This window comes from Natrix helvetica, assembly GCF_964273705.1.
Source record: "Natrix helvetica genome assembly, chromosome: 11".
NCBI lineage: Eukaryota > Metazoa > Chordata > Lepidosauria > Squamata > Natricidae > Natrix > Natrix helvetica.
Window position 1 is genome coordinate 9955626 of NC_138562.1, and position 18375 is coordinate 9974000.

Sequence of the window (18375 nt, forward strand, 5' to 3'; positions counted from 1 at the left end):
TGCACTTTTTCTAGAGTCTCAACGTCTTTTTTATAGCGTGGTGACCAAAACTGGATGCCGTACTCTAGGTGTGGCCTTACTAAGGCTTAATTTTATCGTGGTTGTTCATCTTCATTTTGTCAGAAAGGGGAGGTTGGAAATCACAATCACCTGATTTTGAGATGTTATAACTGGTCATAAGCTGTACCTAAATCAAAGTGCTATTGCTATTGTATAATAATTATTGGCAAACGTGTCTTTGCCAACAGGGCTTCCCTACCAGAAGCTAAAGGTGATGATGTAAAGAACACAATTAAGAGAATTGATTAAAAAAAAAAAAGCTCTACCTGGAATGAAGGAAACCAGCAACTGTTTTCAGGTAAGCTCTGAATTTTATTTATTTATTTATTTTATTTATTTATTTAGGTAACAATAAATATAATTAAAACCGGATTAAACTTTAAACCCCTGTACAAATTTATAAAATTAAAAACTTAGCTTTAAGACCAACCCGTAAAATTTAAAAATACAGACTGAGGTGGGAGAGCTGGAATTAGGCCAGGCCGGCTAGATTAAACAGGTGGGTTTTGAGCTTCTTGCGGAAGGAGCGGAGGTCCGTGGTTGTTCTAATATCAGGGGGAAGGTCATTCCAGAGGGTCGGGCCCATCACAGAGAAGGCCCTTCCCCTGGGCGTCGCCCGCTGGCACAGCCTAGTGGACGGCACCCGGAGGAGTCCCTCTCTGTGTGAGCGGATCGGCCGAAGGGATGTATGGGGCAGGATACGATCCCGCAAGTAACTCGGTCCTGTGCCGTGGAGCGCTTTGAAGATGATAATCAGCACCTTGAAACACATGACACTATGGTATTTAAAATCTGCAGGGGTGGGGTGGGTTTTTTTCATGTGCATCTTAGGCAAGAGATAATTAGAATAGCTGTGACAGGCCTGGAAGCCGTCTTTTGCATTGGGCCTTCAGGCCTGCCACATTTTTCTGCTTATGGGGAAATGGGAGAGGTAGGATGATATGGGAGATATATAGTCAAAATAACATTCTTTTCTCGGAGAGTCAAGGACGTCTTGCCCTGCACCTGGAGTGGTGTGACTGGGAGGCATCTCCAGTTGGGACGGGGCCTGATTGGACATGTGAGTGCTGGGCAGGGACTTGAACTTTCCTTTGGGTGGGGAAAAGCTGGAAACTTTCAGATTTGGATTTTCCCACCCCTCTAATAAAATGGAACTTTGAGGAAACTCACGCTTTGAGATCGTCTTTCGTTGGGGGCGTTACTTGGAACCCTGACACCCAGATAATAAATAAATAGGAGAATATAATGAAAGGTCATCCAAGCATTCAACCTTCTGACTACTCTGTCGCTACTCAAGCTATTGAATTGTAGAACGTTAGCACCCACCCCGGTCCTAGAAGAATGAAATATTGTGAGAAATATTGAAAAGGCATATATTACATTTCCCTGGAGAGAAATGGAGACACATGCTCTTGGAAAGCAGCCCCCGCCTTCCTTAATAACCCTCAGATGATGTCAGTGTCAGGCCTGCCACATTTAATGCTCTGGGAAAATGGGAGGGGGGATTATATGGAGTATGGGAGATATATACACCCTCCCTCCCTCCCTATCATCTATCTATCTATCTATCTATCTATCTATCTATCTATCTATCTATCTATCATCTATCTATCATCTATCTATCTATCTATCTATCTATCTATCTATCATCTATCTATCTATCTATCTATCATCTATCTATCTATCTATCTATCTATCTATCTATCATCTATCTATCATCTATCTATCTATCTATCTATCTATCTATCTATCATCTATCTATCTATCATCTATCTATCTATCATCTATCTATCTATCATCTATCTATCTATCTATCATCTATCATCTATCTATCTATCTATCTATCTATCTATCTATCTATCTATCATCATCTATCTATCATCCATCCATCCATCCATCCATCCATCCATCCATCCATCCATCTATCTATCTATCTATCTATCTATCTATCTATCATCTATCTATCATCTATCTATCTATCTATCATCTATCTATCTATCTATCTATCTATCTATCTATCTATCTATCTATCTATCTATCTATCATCTATCTATCTACCTATCATCTATCTATCTATCTATCTATCTATCTATCTATCTATCTATCATCATCTATCTATCTATCAAGTGGAACTTTGAGGAAACTCAAGTCTCGGAGTCTTCTTTTGTTGGGGGTGCTACTTGCAACCCTGACAAGGTATCGGTTACATTTTCACATCTTACCCTTGATTTCTTATTTGGAGTGTATGCTTTGGAGTTGTAGAATATCAAGCGGACATCTTTGTAGAACTCGAGAGGGTTCATATAATTGCCCGCTTCCAAAGTTTCTTTCACAGTGCTGAAGTCCATGGGGGTGTCCACGATATCGCGATAATCCTGGGAAGAATGTTTGGGCACCTGTGAAAACTTCAAAGTCTAACAAAGCGATCTGAAGAACATGATTTTTTTTTTATGTTTTATTTATTTTATTTACATTACTTTCCACCGAACAGTGTGAGATCTGGGTTTTAGACAAGGAAAATCCATATTTGTTATTATATTGATCATAATAATATTAGTAATATAAATGTATATCAATACAATTACAAGAGTACATAACATCTTCATCACCAAATTCTCTCCATATTAACATTTCCTCCTTTTTATATTTCCTTCTTCCTAACTTCTGTTTCTCATTGTCTAACCATTGGTAAAATACATCCCACGTCAAGAAATATTCAGTTTCTTCTTTATCCTTAATAATTTGTCCATTTCTGCGCATTCCAATATTTTCTTAATTACGCTCTCATCTGACGGTATTTCATCATTTTTCCATTGTTGTGTAAATACAATTCTAGCTGCAATTAATATACGTAAAACCAGATATATACTGTAGTCTTTTTATCATATTTTTCCAGTAGAATGCCCAACAAAACACCTGTGAAAACTTCAAAATCTAATAAAGCGATCTGAAGGACATGCTTATTAGCCCAAAATCAATTTATTCAGCTGGTCTGACTAAGGCAGGGGTGTCCAAACTTGGCAACTTTAAGACTTGTGGACTTCAACTCCCAGAATTCCCCAGCCAGCTGGCTGGGGAATTCTGGGAGTTGAAGTCCACAAGTCTTAAAGTTGCCAAGTTTGGACACCCCTGGATTAAGGAGAGACTCTGCCCCACATTTTTCATCCCTGATGTCAAAGGAAGGATATTAAAACTTACTTCCCCTAAGTCTCATGGAACATTCTTACTCCAAAATGTACTTTGAGCCCAGAAATATGCCAGATGCTTTTCCCACCCTGTGTTAGTGGCTGGAAAGGCTGAACTCTGGGTGAAAAGAGCCTCAGAGACAAAATTGCACCTTCTCAGGCAGTTGTTTTACCCGCCCTCCCAAACTTCAGGGGAAAAAAAGCGAAACTTACAGGGTAAGAAAAGAGATCAACGGGTTGTCGGAATGGCTCAGAGTCTTCCCGCTCATAGATCAGACTTAACAATTGCTTGCAGTGGTTTTTCCAGGAATCAACACATCCTTTAGAGGGTTGCCTTTTCATTTGCCGTTTGACCTTAAGATTTTTTTTTTTTTAAAAAAAAGCAAAACGTGTAAATGGAATAATCTCTAAAATGTTTATTTTCATCTCATTTAACAGGCACCAGGTACCCAGAATCACAGTAGCACAAATGAGTTCTTTTCTTTAAAGAAAGAGTATTGCCCATAAGAGAGCTAACTTTTAAATGGAGTTTTCAGAGTCGGTTTACACCAGATATCTGCCAATATGATATTTCCAATAAAAGTATTCTTTGAGGAATTCAATTGCCTCGGAGTATTGCTTGCCATGGATTTATTACCTGGAACCCTGACAATTCATGAGAGAATTCATATTCATGAGAACTGATTTTTTTTTTAAAGGAAGAAGAAGCAGCTTGGTTTTCTAACTTAAGAAGCATTATATCGCACAAAGAGAAATCGAGGAGCATGGGGTGGCCACACGTATCAATCAAAGTATTTTTTGGAGAAAATAAGTGCACAGCTAGGCTTCAAAGATAACTCAGTTACTTACTACTCGTTTTCCAGAGGAAGTTCCTGGGCCCTCTGAATCAGGAGATGCTTCCGCCACCTATAGCAAAAACATGATTACTACATGTGAGAGAACATCTAAAATAAATTAATTCAAAATACAAGAACCGGGACGCAGCGGCTCAGGGGCTAAGACGCTGAGCTTGTCAATCAGAAAGGTCAGTGGCTTGAATCCCTAGCACTGCCTAACGGAGTGAGCTCCTGTTACTCCTGTCCCAGCTTCTGCCAACCTAGCAGAAAGGTCGGTGGCTTGAATCCCTAGCACTGCCTAACGGAGTGAGCTCCTGTTACTCCTGTCCCAGCTTCTGCCAACCTAGCAGAAAGGTCGGTGGCTTGAATCCCTAGCACTGCCTAACGGAGTGAGCTCCTGTTACTCCTGTCCCAGCTTCTGCCAACCTAGCAGTTCAAAAGCACATTAAAAAATGCAAGTAGAAAAAATAGGGACCAACTTTGGTGGGAAGGTAACAGCGTTCCGTGCACCTTTGGCGGCCACATGACCACAGAGAACGTCTTCGGAAAGCGCTGGCACTTCGGCTTTGAAACGGAGATGAGCACCGCCCCCTAGAGTCGGGAACGACTAGCACATATGTGCGAGGGGAACCTTTGCCTTTACCTTACATGCACACGTGAAAATTATGGCCTTGGGCAAGATCTTAATATTTGGTGGGATCCCAAATCACCCATGGGCTTTTTGAGGGGTAAGACAAGAGCAGCTAGTTCTGCAGTTTTCTTGGCCAGGTTTTTCAGAAGTAGTTTCCTAGAACCCTAAATTTTGGGTTCCCCCCCAAATTCACTTCCGGTCCAAACCCCAATCCCCGAAAGACCCATTTCTTTTTACCTGTTCTTCTTCCTCTGTGCTACTCATGTCTTCTGCTTTCACTTTGTTGTAGATCTCCAGAATATCTGTACAACTCTGATCCCTACAGAGTAAAAAGGGGGTCGGCATGAGGACGAAATAGAGATTTAAAAAAACAAAAACAAAACAAAACCTCCTCCTACAGCAAAGATTCCATTAAATGTTTGTGGATCGCCTAGTAGGGATTCTATCGTAGGAGGAAATTTTCCCATGTGCCTTTTTTTTGCTAAAAAAAAAAAAAAAAACCATCAAGAGACATGCACACATAATGAAAGAAGGGGAGGAAAAGATCTGATCCAGGCCAAGTTTTCAGAAACGTATTTCCTTCCACCACAGGGGAACTGACTGCTCACCCAATGTAGTGCAGTAAAACATCGGTGACGATTTTGGCTGCTTTGACAATAGGGCTTTCGAGCTCATTGAAAGTCCTTGCGTTATGTTCGATGTATCGTACCTCCCACATTAATGCCGATATTCTCCTGGAAAAGGAGAGAAGACAAAGACACTTGTTTGCATTATCTAGGCAACGGAAAAGGGTTGGACAAGATATACCGCGCATGGATTCTCATCAGGTGTTTTTAAGAGCAATTCCATTTTTTAAAAAAAAAAGTTTTAATGAGAACGAAACAACTATGTGTTATGGAGATAAGAAAGCATACTGGCCCAAAATGCCATCACACAGAACCCTGGGCACCATTCCTTTCAAGAAAGCACTGAATGTAGTCAGTCTGGAACTGCACCGCCTGTGGTTCGATCTTAAGCATAGTACCCAAAATTGTCTGCTATGACGTCTTGCCTGTCAACGATTTCTTTAGCTTCAACCATATTAATACACGGGCAAACAATCGATACAAACTCAAAGTAAACCAAACTCGACTGCAGAAAATACGACTTCACCAACAGAGTGGTCAATGCTTGGAATGCTCTACCCGACTCCATTGCTACAGCCTCAAACCCTCACAGCTTTTCCAGCCCTCTCTAAGGGGTTTACAGAGTCAGCCTTATTGTCCCCCCAACAATCTGGGTCCTCATTTTACCCACCTCGGAAGGATGGGAGGCTGAGTCAACCTTGACCCTGGGGAGATTTGAACTGCAGCTAGCAGCCAACTGAAGTAGCCTGCAGTGCCACCTCGGTTCATTGTTGTTACGTAATTAACTCACTGTTGTTAGTTAATTAAAATAGTTTTCTTTTAAATCAACTTTGGTGGGCTGCAAAGCCTATTTATAAATACAGAAAACAGCTAGCTTTATGAGCCGTGGTGGCGCATTGGTTAGAGAGCAGTACTGCAGGCTACTTCTGCTGACTGCCGGCTGCCAGAAGTTTGGCAGTTCAAGCCCCACCGGCTCAGGGTTGGCTCAGCCTTCCATCCTTCTGAGCTGGGTCAAATGAGGACCCAGATTGTTGGGGGCCATAGGCTGACTCTGTAAACCGCTTAGAGAGAGCTGTACAAGCACTATGAAGCGGTATTTAAGTCTACGTACTATTGCTAGTGCTAGCTACTGAAGGTCACACATCCTGAATCCAGATTTGAAAAATTTAAATTAAAAAATCAAACATTAAAAATATCCTTTGTGTTTGTTAGCAAATTTAGTCAGTCCAATCAGAACAGCTATGGTTCCCTTATTTTTTTAAAAAAAAAGAAAAATCACTAGAACAAGTTGTAGCAGAAGAAATTTAGCATGAAACCAAACAACGATAAGAAACTCTTTTATATATTAGCGACTATTCGTCCAACCTGTAAAATCTGTTTTCAAGTCTTCTCCTTATTGTGGTGAGGTCACTTGGATAAGCAACAACAGTGCAATACAAAGGATAGGCACTAAGGTCGACTGGAACTGCAAAGGGATTAGAAATCTCTGCAAAATAAAATAACATAAAGGTGAATTGAATAAAACTTTTAAGAAAGATAGTAGAAGCATTATGTGTTGAAGGGAAAAAACCTCTCTGATAATAAATGTGACGTTTGACTTCATATTACTCTAAAGCCCTAATACCAGGTGATGCCCCCAAGAGAGCCTCCTAATTTAAATGTTGACAAGTAAGAATCAGATTTCTTCTGTGCGTGTTATGATGCTTCAGTGAGGCCTGGAAAGTTCATCATTTTTTATGTTTTGAAAGATTATTCCAAGGAATTACAAACAGGAGTAACGGATGCCTTTTTAATGTACTGCAACTGATAGTGTCATTTTCTTTCATTCTCTTTCTATCATTTGCTTTCTTTCTCTTTCTTTTCATTCTTTCTTTCACTCATTCTTTCTTTTTCTTTCTTTCTTTCTTTCTTTCTTTCTTTCTTTCTTTCTTTCTTTCTTCTTTCTTTCTTTCTTTCTCTTCATTTATAAATTTATATGCCACCCATTTCATTTCCCAAAGTGACTCTGGATAGCTTAACAATTAAGAATGAACAATTCTGCAGATTCTAGCCCCAACAGAGGAGAAATAGGAGAAATCCAGACCTTATATGAGTTAATGTTGCCCTACCTAGAGAAAGAAGCTGATCGATGCCTCGGAGAACTCGCACGCATTCTTCATCTCGGGAGTGGGAGCCCCATTCTCCTTCCTGGGGCTTGTATAGCAGAGAGGCCAATTCCTCGCTAGTCACGGGGACTCCAGCCCCCACCTCATCTGGATAAGCAGCTGCAGGGGGAAGGGGGAAGGGGAGGGAGAGTGAGTGACTTGGATGCATCCAGTTGTTGCATCACGGTAATGATATATCGTTATGAAGTGTCTAAGCAACGCTATCCGTCTTTCATTGAAGGCAATCTCTGTGAAATGCATCCTGAAACAAAATCTGGGTATGGCTGTAATTACCGTATTTTTTTGGTTTATAAGACGCACCAGAGAAAAAGGCGCACCACGATTTTGAAGAGGTACATTTAAAAAATAAAGTTTTTGCTCATCCCGGCCCCCAGGAGCACTCTGCAGGCCTCCCAAACTCTCTTCAAGCCCTGTTTTTTGTGAAAAACAGAGCATGCAGAGTTTGGGAGGCCTGCAAAGTGCTACTGGGGAGGACAAAAATGCGATGCATGGGGGTGGAAGGCGGGAAACTGGCCCGTTTTTCGCAAAAGCAGGTTGTGCAGAGGGTTTGGGAGTCCACTTCATTGCTGTTTCCAAGGCGGCCCTGTGGGCCATATCTAAGCACCCTGCGGGCTGGATGTGGCCCACGGGCCTTGAGTTTGACACCCCTGCCATAGATAAACAAAACTGCCAAAATGCAGGCTGATTGTACAGTCAACCATAATAATTTAAATTTACATGCCATCCGACTCCACCTTATGTGGTGCGGTCCTCATCTGACAAAATACTTTATCCAAACTTCCCGCCCTCCTTCCCCAAAGAAAAATACCCCATTACTTTTTTCTTTTTGTAAGAAAGTCCTCTGTTATGCAATTAAAAAGTTGATATTTTGACTTTCTTCTGTATTCTTCAAATATAACCTTCTAGTGTAATTGTTCTGGCAGGTCTGAAAGGGCTTTGATTTTAATTTTACTATGCTGCTTTTAAAAAAAGAAACCGGTGTAAACTGAAGGTAGCCCATGCAGTCAAGTTAAACATTATGGTTATTTAAATTTGTATCTTATTTCTGTATTACTTAAAACTTGTCAATGAAATGCAGTCATTTCAGTCCAATTAAAATTGAATTCTTTTTTATGTACAGTAAAGGTTTGGAAAAACTGAGTCCAATTTTATCAATAAAGCTGCCATAATATTTTGCTGTTATAAAAAATAATCTCAACCGTGTTTCCCCGAAATAAGCGCTTGGCCTTATTTTCAGGGAGGTCTTATTATTTTTGAGGTGCAGGAGGTGGCGAGCGTGGTCACCTCATGGCTGCTGCTGTGTTGCAATATTTTCGGAGAGGGTTTATTTTAACGCATGAACTCAAAAGCTCGATTGGGCTTATTATCTGGGGAGGTCTTATTTTCAGGGAAACAGGGTATCAAAGAGACTATTTGTGCCAGTGTAGTGTGTAATATGTATATACCATGATATAAGATCATATACCAGAGTAATATACATGTTGCACAGAATTTGACGTACAAATGGAAAGACATGACTAGGTTTTTTTCCCCCCTAACTACTTGTGTAAGGACTATTCTTTAAATTATTCACGTTGTCTTGTATTCTTGTATGGACTGCACCAGTAGAGGCTAAACCAATTTCGTTGTATACATGATGTAAAATGACAATAAAGGCTTTGAAATGAAATTAATTAAATTAAAAGGAAGGAGATAGGAAACAAGCGCTATTTACTTCCTTCTGGAATTGGTTCCATGTCCCAGGGGCTCATATTTTCGCTTTCATTGTTGTCCCAGCTGTAAAATAACAACAATAACAACAACAATAAAACATCTCAGAAATAGCTTAGTCAAGTTAAGAAATGCACTGCGAGATTTTGGGGAAATTTTCTTGCTCTGCAAATCTTAGCGAGATCCGGTACATATATACCGTATTTTTCGAAGTATAAGACACACCAGAGTATAAGATGCACCAAGGTTTTTAAGAGGCAAATTTTTAAAAACAGTTTTTGCACTCTGCAAACCTCCCAAAATGGCCCATTTTTCACAGAAACGGGCTTGGTTTTTCCCCCCCCAAAAAAGGGCATGAATAGCCTATAGGAGGCTTGTAGAGTGCTCCTGGGGGGGGGGGGGCAAAAATGAGCAAAAAATGGTCCGCTTTCATGAAAACAGGCCCATTTTTTGTCAAAAAAAGTGCATGCATAGCCTTTAGGAGGCTTATAGAGTGCTCCTAGGGGCTGGGCGGGGGGGCAAAATTGAGCAAAAAACGGTCCGTTTTTCACTAATTTCTGCCCTCCCCAGCCCCCAGGAGCTCTCTGAACACCTCCTAAAGCTATGCACGGCCACTTTGGTGAAGGGGTGGGGTTTCAGGAGGCAAAAAATGCTGTATTCAATGTATAAGACGCACCCAGATTTTCAGCCTCTTTTTTGAGGGAAAAAGGCGCATCATACTCTGAAAAATACAGTATATGTATTTTTATCAGTTTGTCCTCCCTATCTCCATCCCATTAGATTTGTTTCCATTTTGCCTATTCTGCCAATAAAGTCATAACCCAATGTACATAATTTATTTCCAACTTTCCACTGGGTGGCAGAGACTAAAACGAAACATAAAAATCAGCTTTTCATGGCAATTGAGCAGAAATCTTGTATTCTAAGAAACGGGACACAAATATTTTCAAACCAGCAGGTTATCAACGCTCATGGTCACTTAATTTATGTACAAAAACTTGGTTATTTCTGGGTTGTTGGGGGTTTTTTGCACTAAAATTCCGACACTTAAGATTCGTCCTTACTGAACACTGTAGCACTGGAAGGAACTGTCTGGATACTCCACTTGGAATGGCTGTTGACTCTCTACGGTTCCAAACCACCACGCATCATCAATTATGCTACGGAATCTATCCCCTGCAATAAGAAAGGCAGAGAGAACAAAGTAATTGTTAGCATTCTAAATACCATGTATGAAATAAATCATTGTCCAAGGCAGAATCTTCCTTAAAGTTCCCATTTATTCATAACAGGCAAGTTAGCACGGCTATGGAATTCCAACTCTGATTTTTTCCTTGGAATTCCACCCAGTTGAAAGTACATGATCTATCCCCACACCCCCAAATCCATCACATGTTCCAATCATCCTCTTCCACGCTGGCATCTACACCCCTCTGCTTCCGGTCAGGTGTCGAGGTGCGGAGACAAAAGATGACCTTGGCTTCTATAAAAGAATGTCAACAATACATTCTACAATCCTACTCCTTTCTATTCCCCCCTCCCAACTACTACACTATTGAAACAGCATAGAAAATTATAAGAAAGTGTGGCAGGCCAAAGATCCTAAAAAGAACATAACTACAGGCCTGACAGTAATACCTGCAGAGGCTGATAAAACAAAGTTGGAAGGGACCTTGGAAGGCCTTCTAGTCCAACCCCGTTCAAGCATTCCATACCCTTTACCGTTCTGGACCAATGGCTGTCCAATCTCTTCTTTAAAAAAAATCTCCAATGAGGGAGCACCCACAACTTCTGAAGGCATCCCGTCATCAGAATCTATGTTTTTGGGGGTATCAACCTTTGGATCGGCAGCAGGAATTTTCAAACGATTTGGTTCTGAAACCATTTGTTCTGCTCACCCAAGTGAATGCAGAATATACGTAACGTTGCAGTTATCAGATTAGACCGGGAAAAGCTTGAAGGTTTCATATAGTTAAACAGGCAAACATACCGATCTGCCAGTTTCTTTCTTTGGCTTCATTGTAAAATTGATGCAACACAAGGAAGTCAATGACGTCAGGCATGTCATGATACCTGGGGGGAAAAAAATGGAACGACTCAGTCAAGAAGAAGATGGAGGTGGTAGCAATAATAATAACAACAACATAGGAAACAAAAGAGGAGCGAAGGAGGAGTGGGCTTTTGCAAGAAACAATCAGTTCATTCGTTTCAGGAGTGTGAAGATCTGTCCATGAATCTCAAGAGACTCTGTGCCCAGTCTTTCCTTGCACAGCACCTCATTTGGGAAATATTTACATGGCAGTTTTCCAAGCTAGATAAGGTCTGTGGTCGTAATTTCACCTTTGAAAGACTGTTTGCCAGGCCTTTGCTGAAGGGGAATGAGAGGAATTCACATTCGTTTAATAAAGGGGTTTTTGTCGGGACCAGGAATCTGATTCGTGCTTTTTGGGGAAGCCTCAGTCAGAACGCTAGTCCAGGCAATTGCCAAGAACTAAAAAGTGATTTGAGTTCACCATCATAAAAAGAACAACAAAAGTAGCCATCGCTTAGGAACTGTCTCCTTTAAGCAACTGTTCACAGTTACGGTGATGAAAAAGTAAATTGAACTAATCCTTGCATTTATGACCTTCACAGTTCTGTAAAGAAAGGGAGTAAGAGCAAGGAGGTAAGAGCTTATAGAGAAAGATCACTTAGCAATTGTTTTTGCTTAATGGCTTAGTTGCCAGTCCCAATTGTGGTTGTTAAATGATCAAAAATAATTTAAATGTGTATAGTGGCAAATGACTCTGGGTGGTTCATAACAATCCGGAGACATTACAATGAAATTGTTAGAAGATGGCAGTGAGGGGTCTCACCCTCCCATCCTAAAATCCTGGGTTTTAGAGCCAGGTCTTCATAATCTTTCTAAAAGTTGATACTTTTCATTTTATTTAAGCATCACTTAAGCCAGGGGTGTCCAAACTTGGGAACTTTAAGACTTGTGGACTTCAACTCCCAGAATTCCTCAGCCAGCATGGCTGGCTGGGGAATTCTGAGAGTTGAAGTCCACAAGTCTTAAAGTTCCCAAGTTTGGACGCCCCTGGCTTAAGCCTTCCATTTTTGTTTCAAATGTGGAAAAGGAATAACGTCTGCAGACCTCAGGACAAAAATAAAGCTAGAAGGAAATTTTGGGTTTGGGAGAGAATTTTGCAAAGAATGTCAGCATGAGGGAATGATTTTGATACTCCCCCACCTGCAACTTTTTGGGAATCCCTAGCAAAAAATAGGACTGGAAGAAGAATGGGAGGGGAAGAAAGTCAACAGCTCAAAAGCATCACCGTGAAGTTTTAACTAGAGCCTTAGCAAGCCACTCACTTTATGGAAAACGATTCCCCTGTCATTTTGCCCGAGATGGGGTCAAGAAAGGCAAGCTTCAAGCAGCACAGCGTAGGTGGTCCAACTTCATACTTAATTCCCACAATCTTCACAAATTCTTGTTCCTGTTGGTCAAAGAGCAGAAGAGGTCAACAGCTTTAAAAATCAAATTGCCTCCCTGTGGGGCGTGGGCCCCACGTTGAAAACTACCGATTTAAACGGACTGCGTCTTTGTTAAATTAGCATCTAAGATAGAAATGTCTTCAAGCCCCAATTCTAGCAAGACCAGGAATGAAAGATGGATGCCATCCCTGAATCCTTAGAATCAGAGTCAAATCAGGATAAGGTTATATATATATACTGAGCCACTGTACTGTTCCTTTGCTGGGTGCTTAATAAACAAGGGAAATCCTCACCCCCACCCTCGATCACAGCTTACTGTTAAACGCTGAGTCCTTTATTGTTTCACACCTATAGGCAGAATCTTGTCAGTTCTTTATTGTGTGAAACAACACAAGTTTCAGTTTGGAAGAATTGCCTTGGTTTTGGACTTGACACACACACAGTGGCTTATTTTCCTTATATCATGATATATATAACTGGACGCAGGATTTATTATTTATATTTATTCTATTCTGCTCTGACCTGTTTTCTATTATCCTATTCTTCTGTCATTTATCTCAGGGTGGATTTGATTTAAATCACTAGTAAAAAGCCTTGATTTAAATCAATATATAGAATATATAGCTACATAACTAAGCTTCATGTCATGCTGAATAAATGAAATTATTAACGTATCTTAAATATAAAATCATCTTTAGATAGATGTTTACTCCAAAAGCATTTTACAATACAATACAATACAATAGTAGAGTTGGAAGGGACCTTGGAGGCCTTCTAGTCCAACCCCCTGCCTAGGCAGGAAACCCTATACCCTTTCAGACAGATGGCTATCCAACATCTTCTTAAAGACTTCCAGTGTTGGGGCATTCACAACTTCTGGAGACAAGCTGTTCCACTGATTAATTGTTCTAACTGTCAGGAAATTTCTCCTCAGTTCTAAGTTGCTTCTCTCCTTGATTAGTTTCCACCCATTGCTTCTTGTTCTACCCTCAGGTGCCTTGGAGAATAGCTTGACTCCCTCTTCTTTGTAGCAACCCCTGAGATATTGGAACACTGCTATCGTGTCTCCCCTAGTCCTTCTTTCTCTTAAGCTAAACATACCCAGTTCCTGCAATTGTTCTTCATATGTTTTAGTCTCCAGTCCCCTCATCATCTTTGTTGCTCTTCTCTGCACTCTTTCTAGAGTGTCCACATCTTTTTTACATCGTGGTGACCAAAACTGAATGCAGTATTCCAAGTGTGTCAATATATAGAATATATAGCTACATAACTAAGCTTCATTTCATGCTGAATAAATGAAATTATTAATGTATCTTAAATATAGAAACATCTTTAGATAGATTTTTACTCCAAAAGTGTTTTATTAGAATACATTTGATAAAAATAAAAATAAATCCAATTTAAATTTTAAAAATCCATTTTATATATATTAAAAAACATCGATTTTTATCCACTCGGATTTATTTATTTATTGGCTAAATTGCACTGCAGAAGACAATCAGGCAGATGTGTCCACATCTTATCAAACTCCTTTGTCAAAGGCAGGGCTGTTTTCAAGAGCTCTTGATGTACAGGCTGTTGCCAGGCTCAAATCACAGCACCTCCAGGCAGGACTGGGGAAAACCTGGAAACTTTTGCCTGAAAGCTGCTTCTGAATAGAACACAGCTGGCTGGTGAATTCTGGGAGTTGAAGTCCACCTATCTTAAAGTTACCAAGTTTGAGAAATGCTGGGGTAGAATAATGATTACTTGATACAGAGTACATTCTGGCCACAATCAATAACCCACAATAAAACCCTCTTGACTGCTTACCCTGAGTTCCATTTTATTCCATGGCTGCTTTTGTATGTTAACACTATAAATTTTTGCTTTCCGAATTGCACGCACATAAGCTTCGTGCCCTTGCCTGAAATAGATTATCTGGAAGGAAGGAAGGTGAGAAAAGAGGGCTGTTTATACGCTGGCTTCAGAAAGCAACTTCCATTAAAACGCTTCAAATACTGAATCCTAAAAATGAACCTTGTTTACTTGTTTAAATTACTGCTCAACTTTGGAGCTCTGGAAAGTATATCATTTGCATATTACAAGAGAGAAGGGTTCCCGGACTAATATCTGCTAATGAAGCGTAACTTCACATGTTCAAAGTCCATTTGGCTATTTCATTAAATCATAGTGGGGAGGGGGGGGGATGGAATTTTTGCACGGTGTCCAAATCTGGAGACATAGTTTGTTGCATAAAGTAGATGATAAGTTGTGTTTTGATCAAAATAACTCACAGCTGCCTTAAGCAGGTGAGAGGCTTATGTATTCTGAACATGCAAAGGAGCATTGGACTGAGACGGCAGCATAACTGACACTGGATTCTAGTCCTTGGGGACACTTATTGTTCCACTTGAGACAACCTCTGCCAATGTGTTTGTAAGCCAAAGCAGAACATCAACAGGGCTGAAGTGTTCTCCAGTTTTACTTTACTTGCAATTCATGAAAAGGATGGCAAATTCAGAAGGCCTATGTTTTTATAGAAGTCAGACTACCAAACGAACTTTCTTTCTTTTTCTCTCTCTCTCCATCAATCGATCTAACATCTATTCATCCATCCATCCATCTATCCACCCATCATCCACCCATCCTTCCTTCCATTCATCCATCCATCCACCCATCCATCCATCCAACATCTATTCATCCATCCATCTCATCCATCTATCCACACATCATCCACCCATCCAACTATTCATCCATTCATCTCATCCATCTATCCACACATCATCCATCCATCCATCTATCCACCCATCTAACATCTATTCATCCATCCATCTCGTCCATCTATCCACCCATCGTCCATCCATCTAACATCCATCCATCCATCTATCCATCCATCTATCATCTATCTATCTATCTATCTATCTATCTATCTATCTATCTATCTATCTATCTATCTATCTATCTATCATCTATCTATCTATCATCTATCTATCATCTATCTATCTATCTATCTATCTATCTATCTATCTATCTATCTATCTATCATCTATCATCTATCTATCTATCTATCTAACAAATTTATATAGCCACCCAACTCACACATAGGTGACTCTGGGCAGCTTACAAACTGTAAAGAAATTTAAAAGCTCAACATATAATAAATAATTTCTTCAAAGTTCCAGCCTTTCAGTAAACTGCTCCCCATCCCCAAAAGTACTTAAAAAACTTTTGGTACAAATACTTTATTCCAAATAGCATTCTTTGTCTTGACATAATTAATTACTATACTTTGAATCTACTGTAGTCATTCCCCAAGGTAGAGTCCAACATGAAATGAGATTGTGCCAGCATGTCTGAAAAGATTTATCCCTTCAGTTTTATTATGGATGGCTAAAATTATTTCTGTGAATTTCATCGGTTATCAATCAATCAATTTTTATTATGCTCACAGGTCATCACTATAAATAAAAGCGTTGAAAATAATAAAAATAAGTAAAAGACAAAATAGTTTAGTGTGATTAGTGGTGGGTTATCAGTGGGTAGTTAAGAGTCTGCCCAATTTTGCATACAGTATGGCCACATTCAAAGAAGCTCCCTTAAGTTGAGGTTCCCCTTGCACTTATGTGCTAGTCATTCCCAACTCTAGGGGGCAGTGCTCATCTCCGTTTCAAAGCCGAAGAGCCAGTGCTGTCTGAAGACGTCTCTGTCGTCATGTGGCCAACATGACTAAATGCCAAAGGCGCACAGAACACTGTTCCCTTCCCACCAAAAGTGGTTCTTTTGTTCCTACTTGCATTTTTACATGCTTTCGAACTGCTAGGTTGACAGAAGCTGGAACGAGTAACGGGAGCTCACTCCGTTAACACGGTTCTAGGGATTCGAACCACCGATCTTTCTGATCGACAAGCCATCAGTATTTCCTGGATATTTTATTAGATGAGGTATTATAAATTGAGTCCATGACCCCTTATAGCAGATGTAGTACGGTTATCGGAGGTTAACTTGAGCCAAGAATTGAAATCTGTGAGTACCTCGTCTCCCATTTGAGGGACAAAAGGAGAACGCCGTGGGATGGTATCTAAGATCCAGTGAGGAGCAAACCATTCTTCTGTAGGTTCAGCATCCATGGACAGCAATCCACTGGGTTTCTTAAAAACGGAAACATTTTTAAGTTTGAATACAAGCCGAGAGACCGAGTAACTGATGTACAGATCGTAAGGCGGGTGGTGAATGACCTTGCCTTCATCCAACGTTTCTAGGTGGGTCTTCTTTGAGACTTGCTTACCTTTTTCCGAGTCTGTTTGGGTTTCTTGCGCTTCTCTTCCTGTCCTTTTGTCTCTTTGACATGCTCATCCTCGGAGCTGCTGCAGATCTGGCGAGCCGCTTGTCTTGTCTGTCTTTTTGGAGGCTGGAGATTGATCCCAGCGTCGGCGGTCCAGTCAGAATATTCGCTGGACGAATCACTGGAATTGTCACGGAAAGAAATAACGAGAAAAAACGGGTGGGATTAAACACAATTCGAAGGGCTTCAAAGGGAAGTTAAGAGTGTGCTGCCTATCTAGAAGTAGCCATACAAAGGGAAATATGACTCGTCTCAAGTTGATTCCTTTCTAGTTCAATACTAAATTTTTCTCGTTTACCAGTAATTCTAGTTAAATTGTCATTTGCCACCAAATTCTATTTTCTTCTTTCCTTCCGTTCAACTGCGCCAATTCTCAGAGATTTGGACAAGACCCTGGAGTTTTCTTGATAAGATTTTTCAAACGTGGCTTGCCATTACTTCCTCCCTAGATCTGAGAATTAATGATTGACCCAAGCTGATTTTGCACCCAAGGCAGGATTAGAACTCACAGTCTCTTGGTTTCTAGCCTGGTGTCTTAACCAGTACAACAAACTGGCTCTAAAATCTAACAATCCATCTACAAAATTCATTCATTCATTCATTCATTCATTCATTCATTCATTCATTCATTCATTCATTCATTCATTCATTCATTCACTCTCTCACTCACCCACCCACCCACCCACCCACGGGCCTTAGAATAGTATCGAGAAGATGTGCTTTTTCTATGATAAACTATTCCCTTTTCGTGAAGAGTAATTAAAGTACCTGGAGCTGCTTTCACTCTGCCACGCAGCTACATTGTCATCTCCAGAGCCATCACTGGTGCCCACGGAATTGGCTTCCTGGTGGAGACAAAAACACAAACATTCTTCAAATCTGTAGAGATTTTCAGCCATGGTTGTCCCCCAAAGCTGCTGTTTCCGGAGGCAACTGAACTTCCTTGTTTTGTTTTGTTTTCTTTGAAGACGTTCCGCTTCTCACCCCAGAAGCTTCTTCAGCTCTGACCGGATGGTGGGAAATGGAAGGATTTATATTCCTTGCAGAGAACTGGTCATCTGCATTATTTTAGGGGGTTGTTGGAGGTTTATCTCTGTCCTTAGGGTCACCTAAGTACTTCTTGTTTCTGTAGTCTACAGGAACCAGGTGACCCTGAGGACACAGATAAGCCTCCAAGCGCTTCAACGACCCTCTAAAAGGATGCCAAGGACCAGCTGTCTGTAAGGAATATAAATCCTTCCCATTCCCCACCATCCAGTCAGAGCTGAAGAAGCTTCTGGGATGAGAAGCGAAACGTCTTCAAAAGAAAAAGAGGATAAAATTCTTGCCCCAGTTGTTTTTGTTAGGTATAGTTTCAGATC

The 18375-nt window shown here is 40.5% G+C and overlaps 1 protein-coding gene across 2 annotated transcripts in view; it reads right to left on the bottom strand.

Moving 5' to 3' along the window:
• BRWD3 (bromodomain and WD repeat domain containing 3) overlaps positions 1 to 18375 on the bottom strand; it is a 68586-nt gene that overhangs the window by 13025 nt on the left and 37186 nt on the right. Inside the window, exons 22-36 of one of the 2 annotated variants that reach the window (XM_081964071.1) lie at positions 17783 to 17859; positions 16958 to 17135; positions 16704 to 16820; positions 14503 to 14610; positions 12568 to 12692; positions 11204 to 11286; positions 10278 to 10389; positions 9218 to 9279; positions 7447 to 7602; positions 6704 to 6824; positions 5321 to 5446; positions 4950 to 5031; positions 4095 to 4151; positions 3459 to 3599; positions 2283 to 2435 (exon numbers count right to left, since the gene is read on the bottom strand). In XM_081964071.1, coding sequence (XP_081820197.1) covers positions 2283 to 2435; positions 3459 to 3599; positions 4095 to 4151; positions 4950 to 5031; positions 5321 to 5446; positions 6704 to 6824; positions 7447 to 7602; positions 9218 to 9279; positions 10278 to 10389; positions 11204 to 11286; positions 12568 to 12692; positions 14503 to 14610; positions 16704 to 16820; positions 16958 to 17135; positions 17783 to 17859 — 1698 coding nt within the window. Of the gene's footprint in view, positions 1 to 2282; positions 2457 to 3458; positions 3600 to 4094; positions 4152 to 4949; positions 5032 to 5320; positions 5447 to 6703; positions 6825 to 7446; positions 7603 to 9217; positions 9280 to 10277; positions 10390 to 11203; positions 11287 to 12567; positions 12693 to 14502; positions 14611 to 16703; positions 16821 to 16957; positions 17136 to 17782; positions 17860 to 18375 lie in introns of both variants that reach the window. The other variant, XM_081964070.1, reaches the window with a different exon arrangement.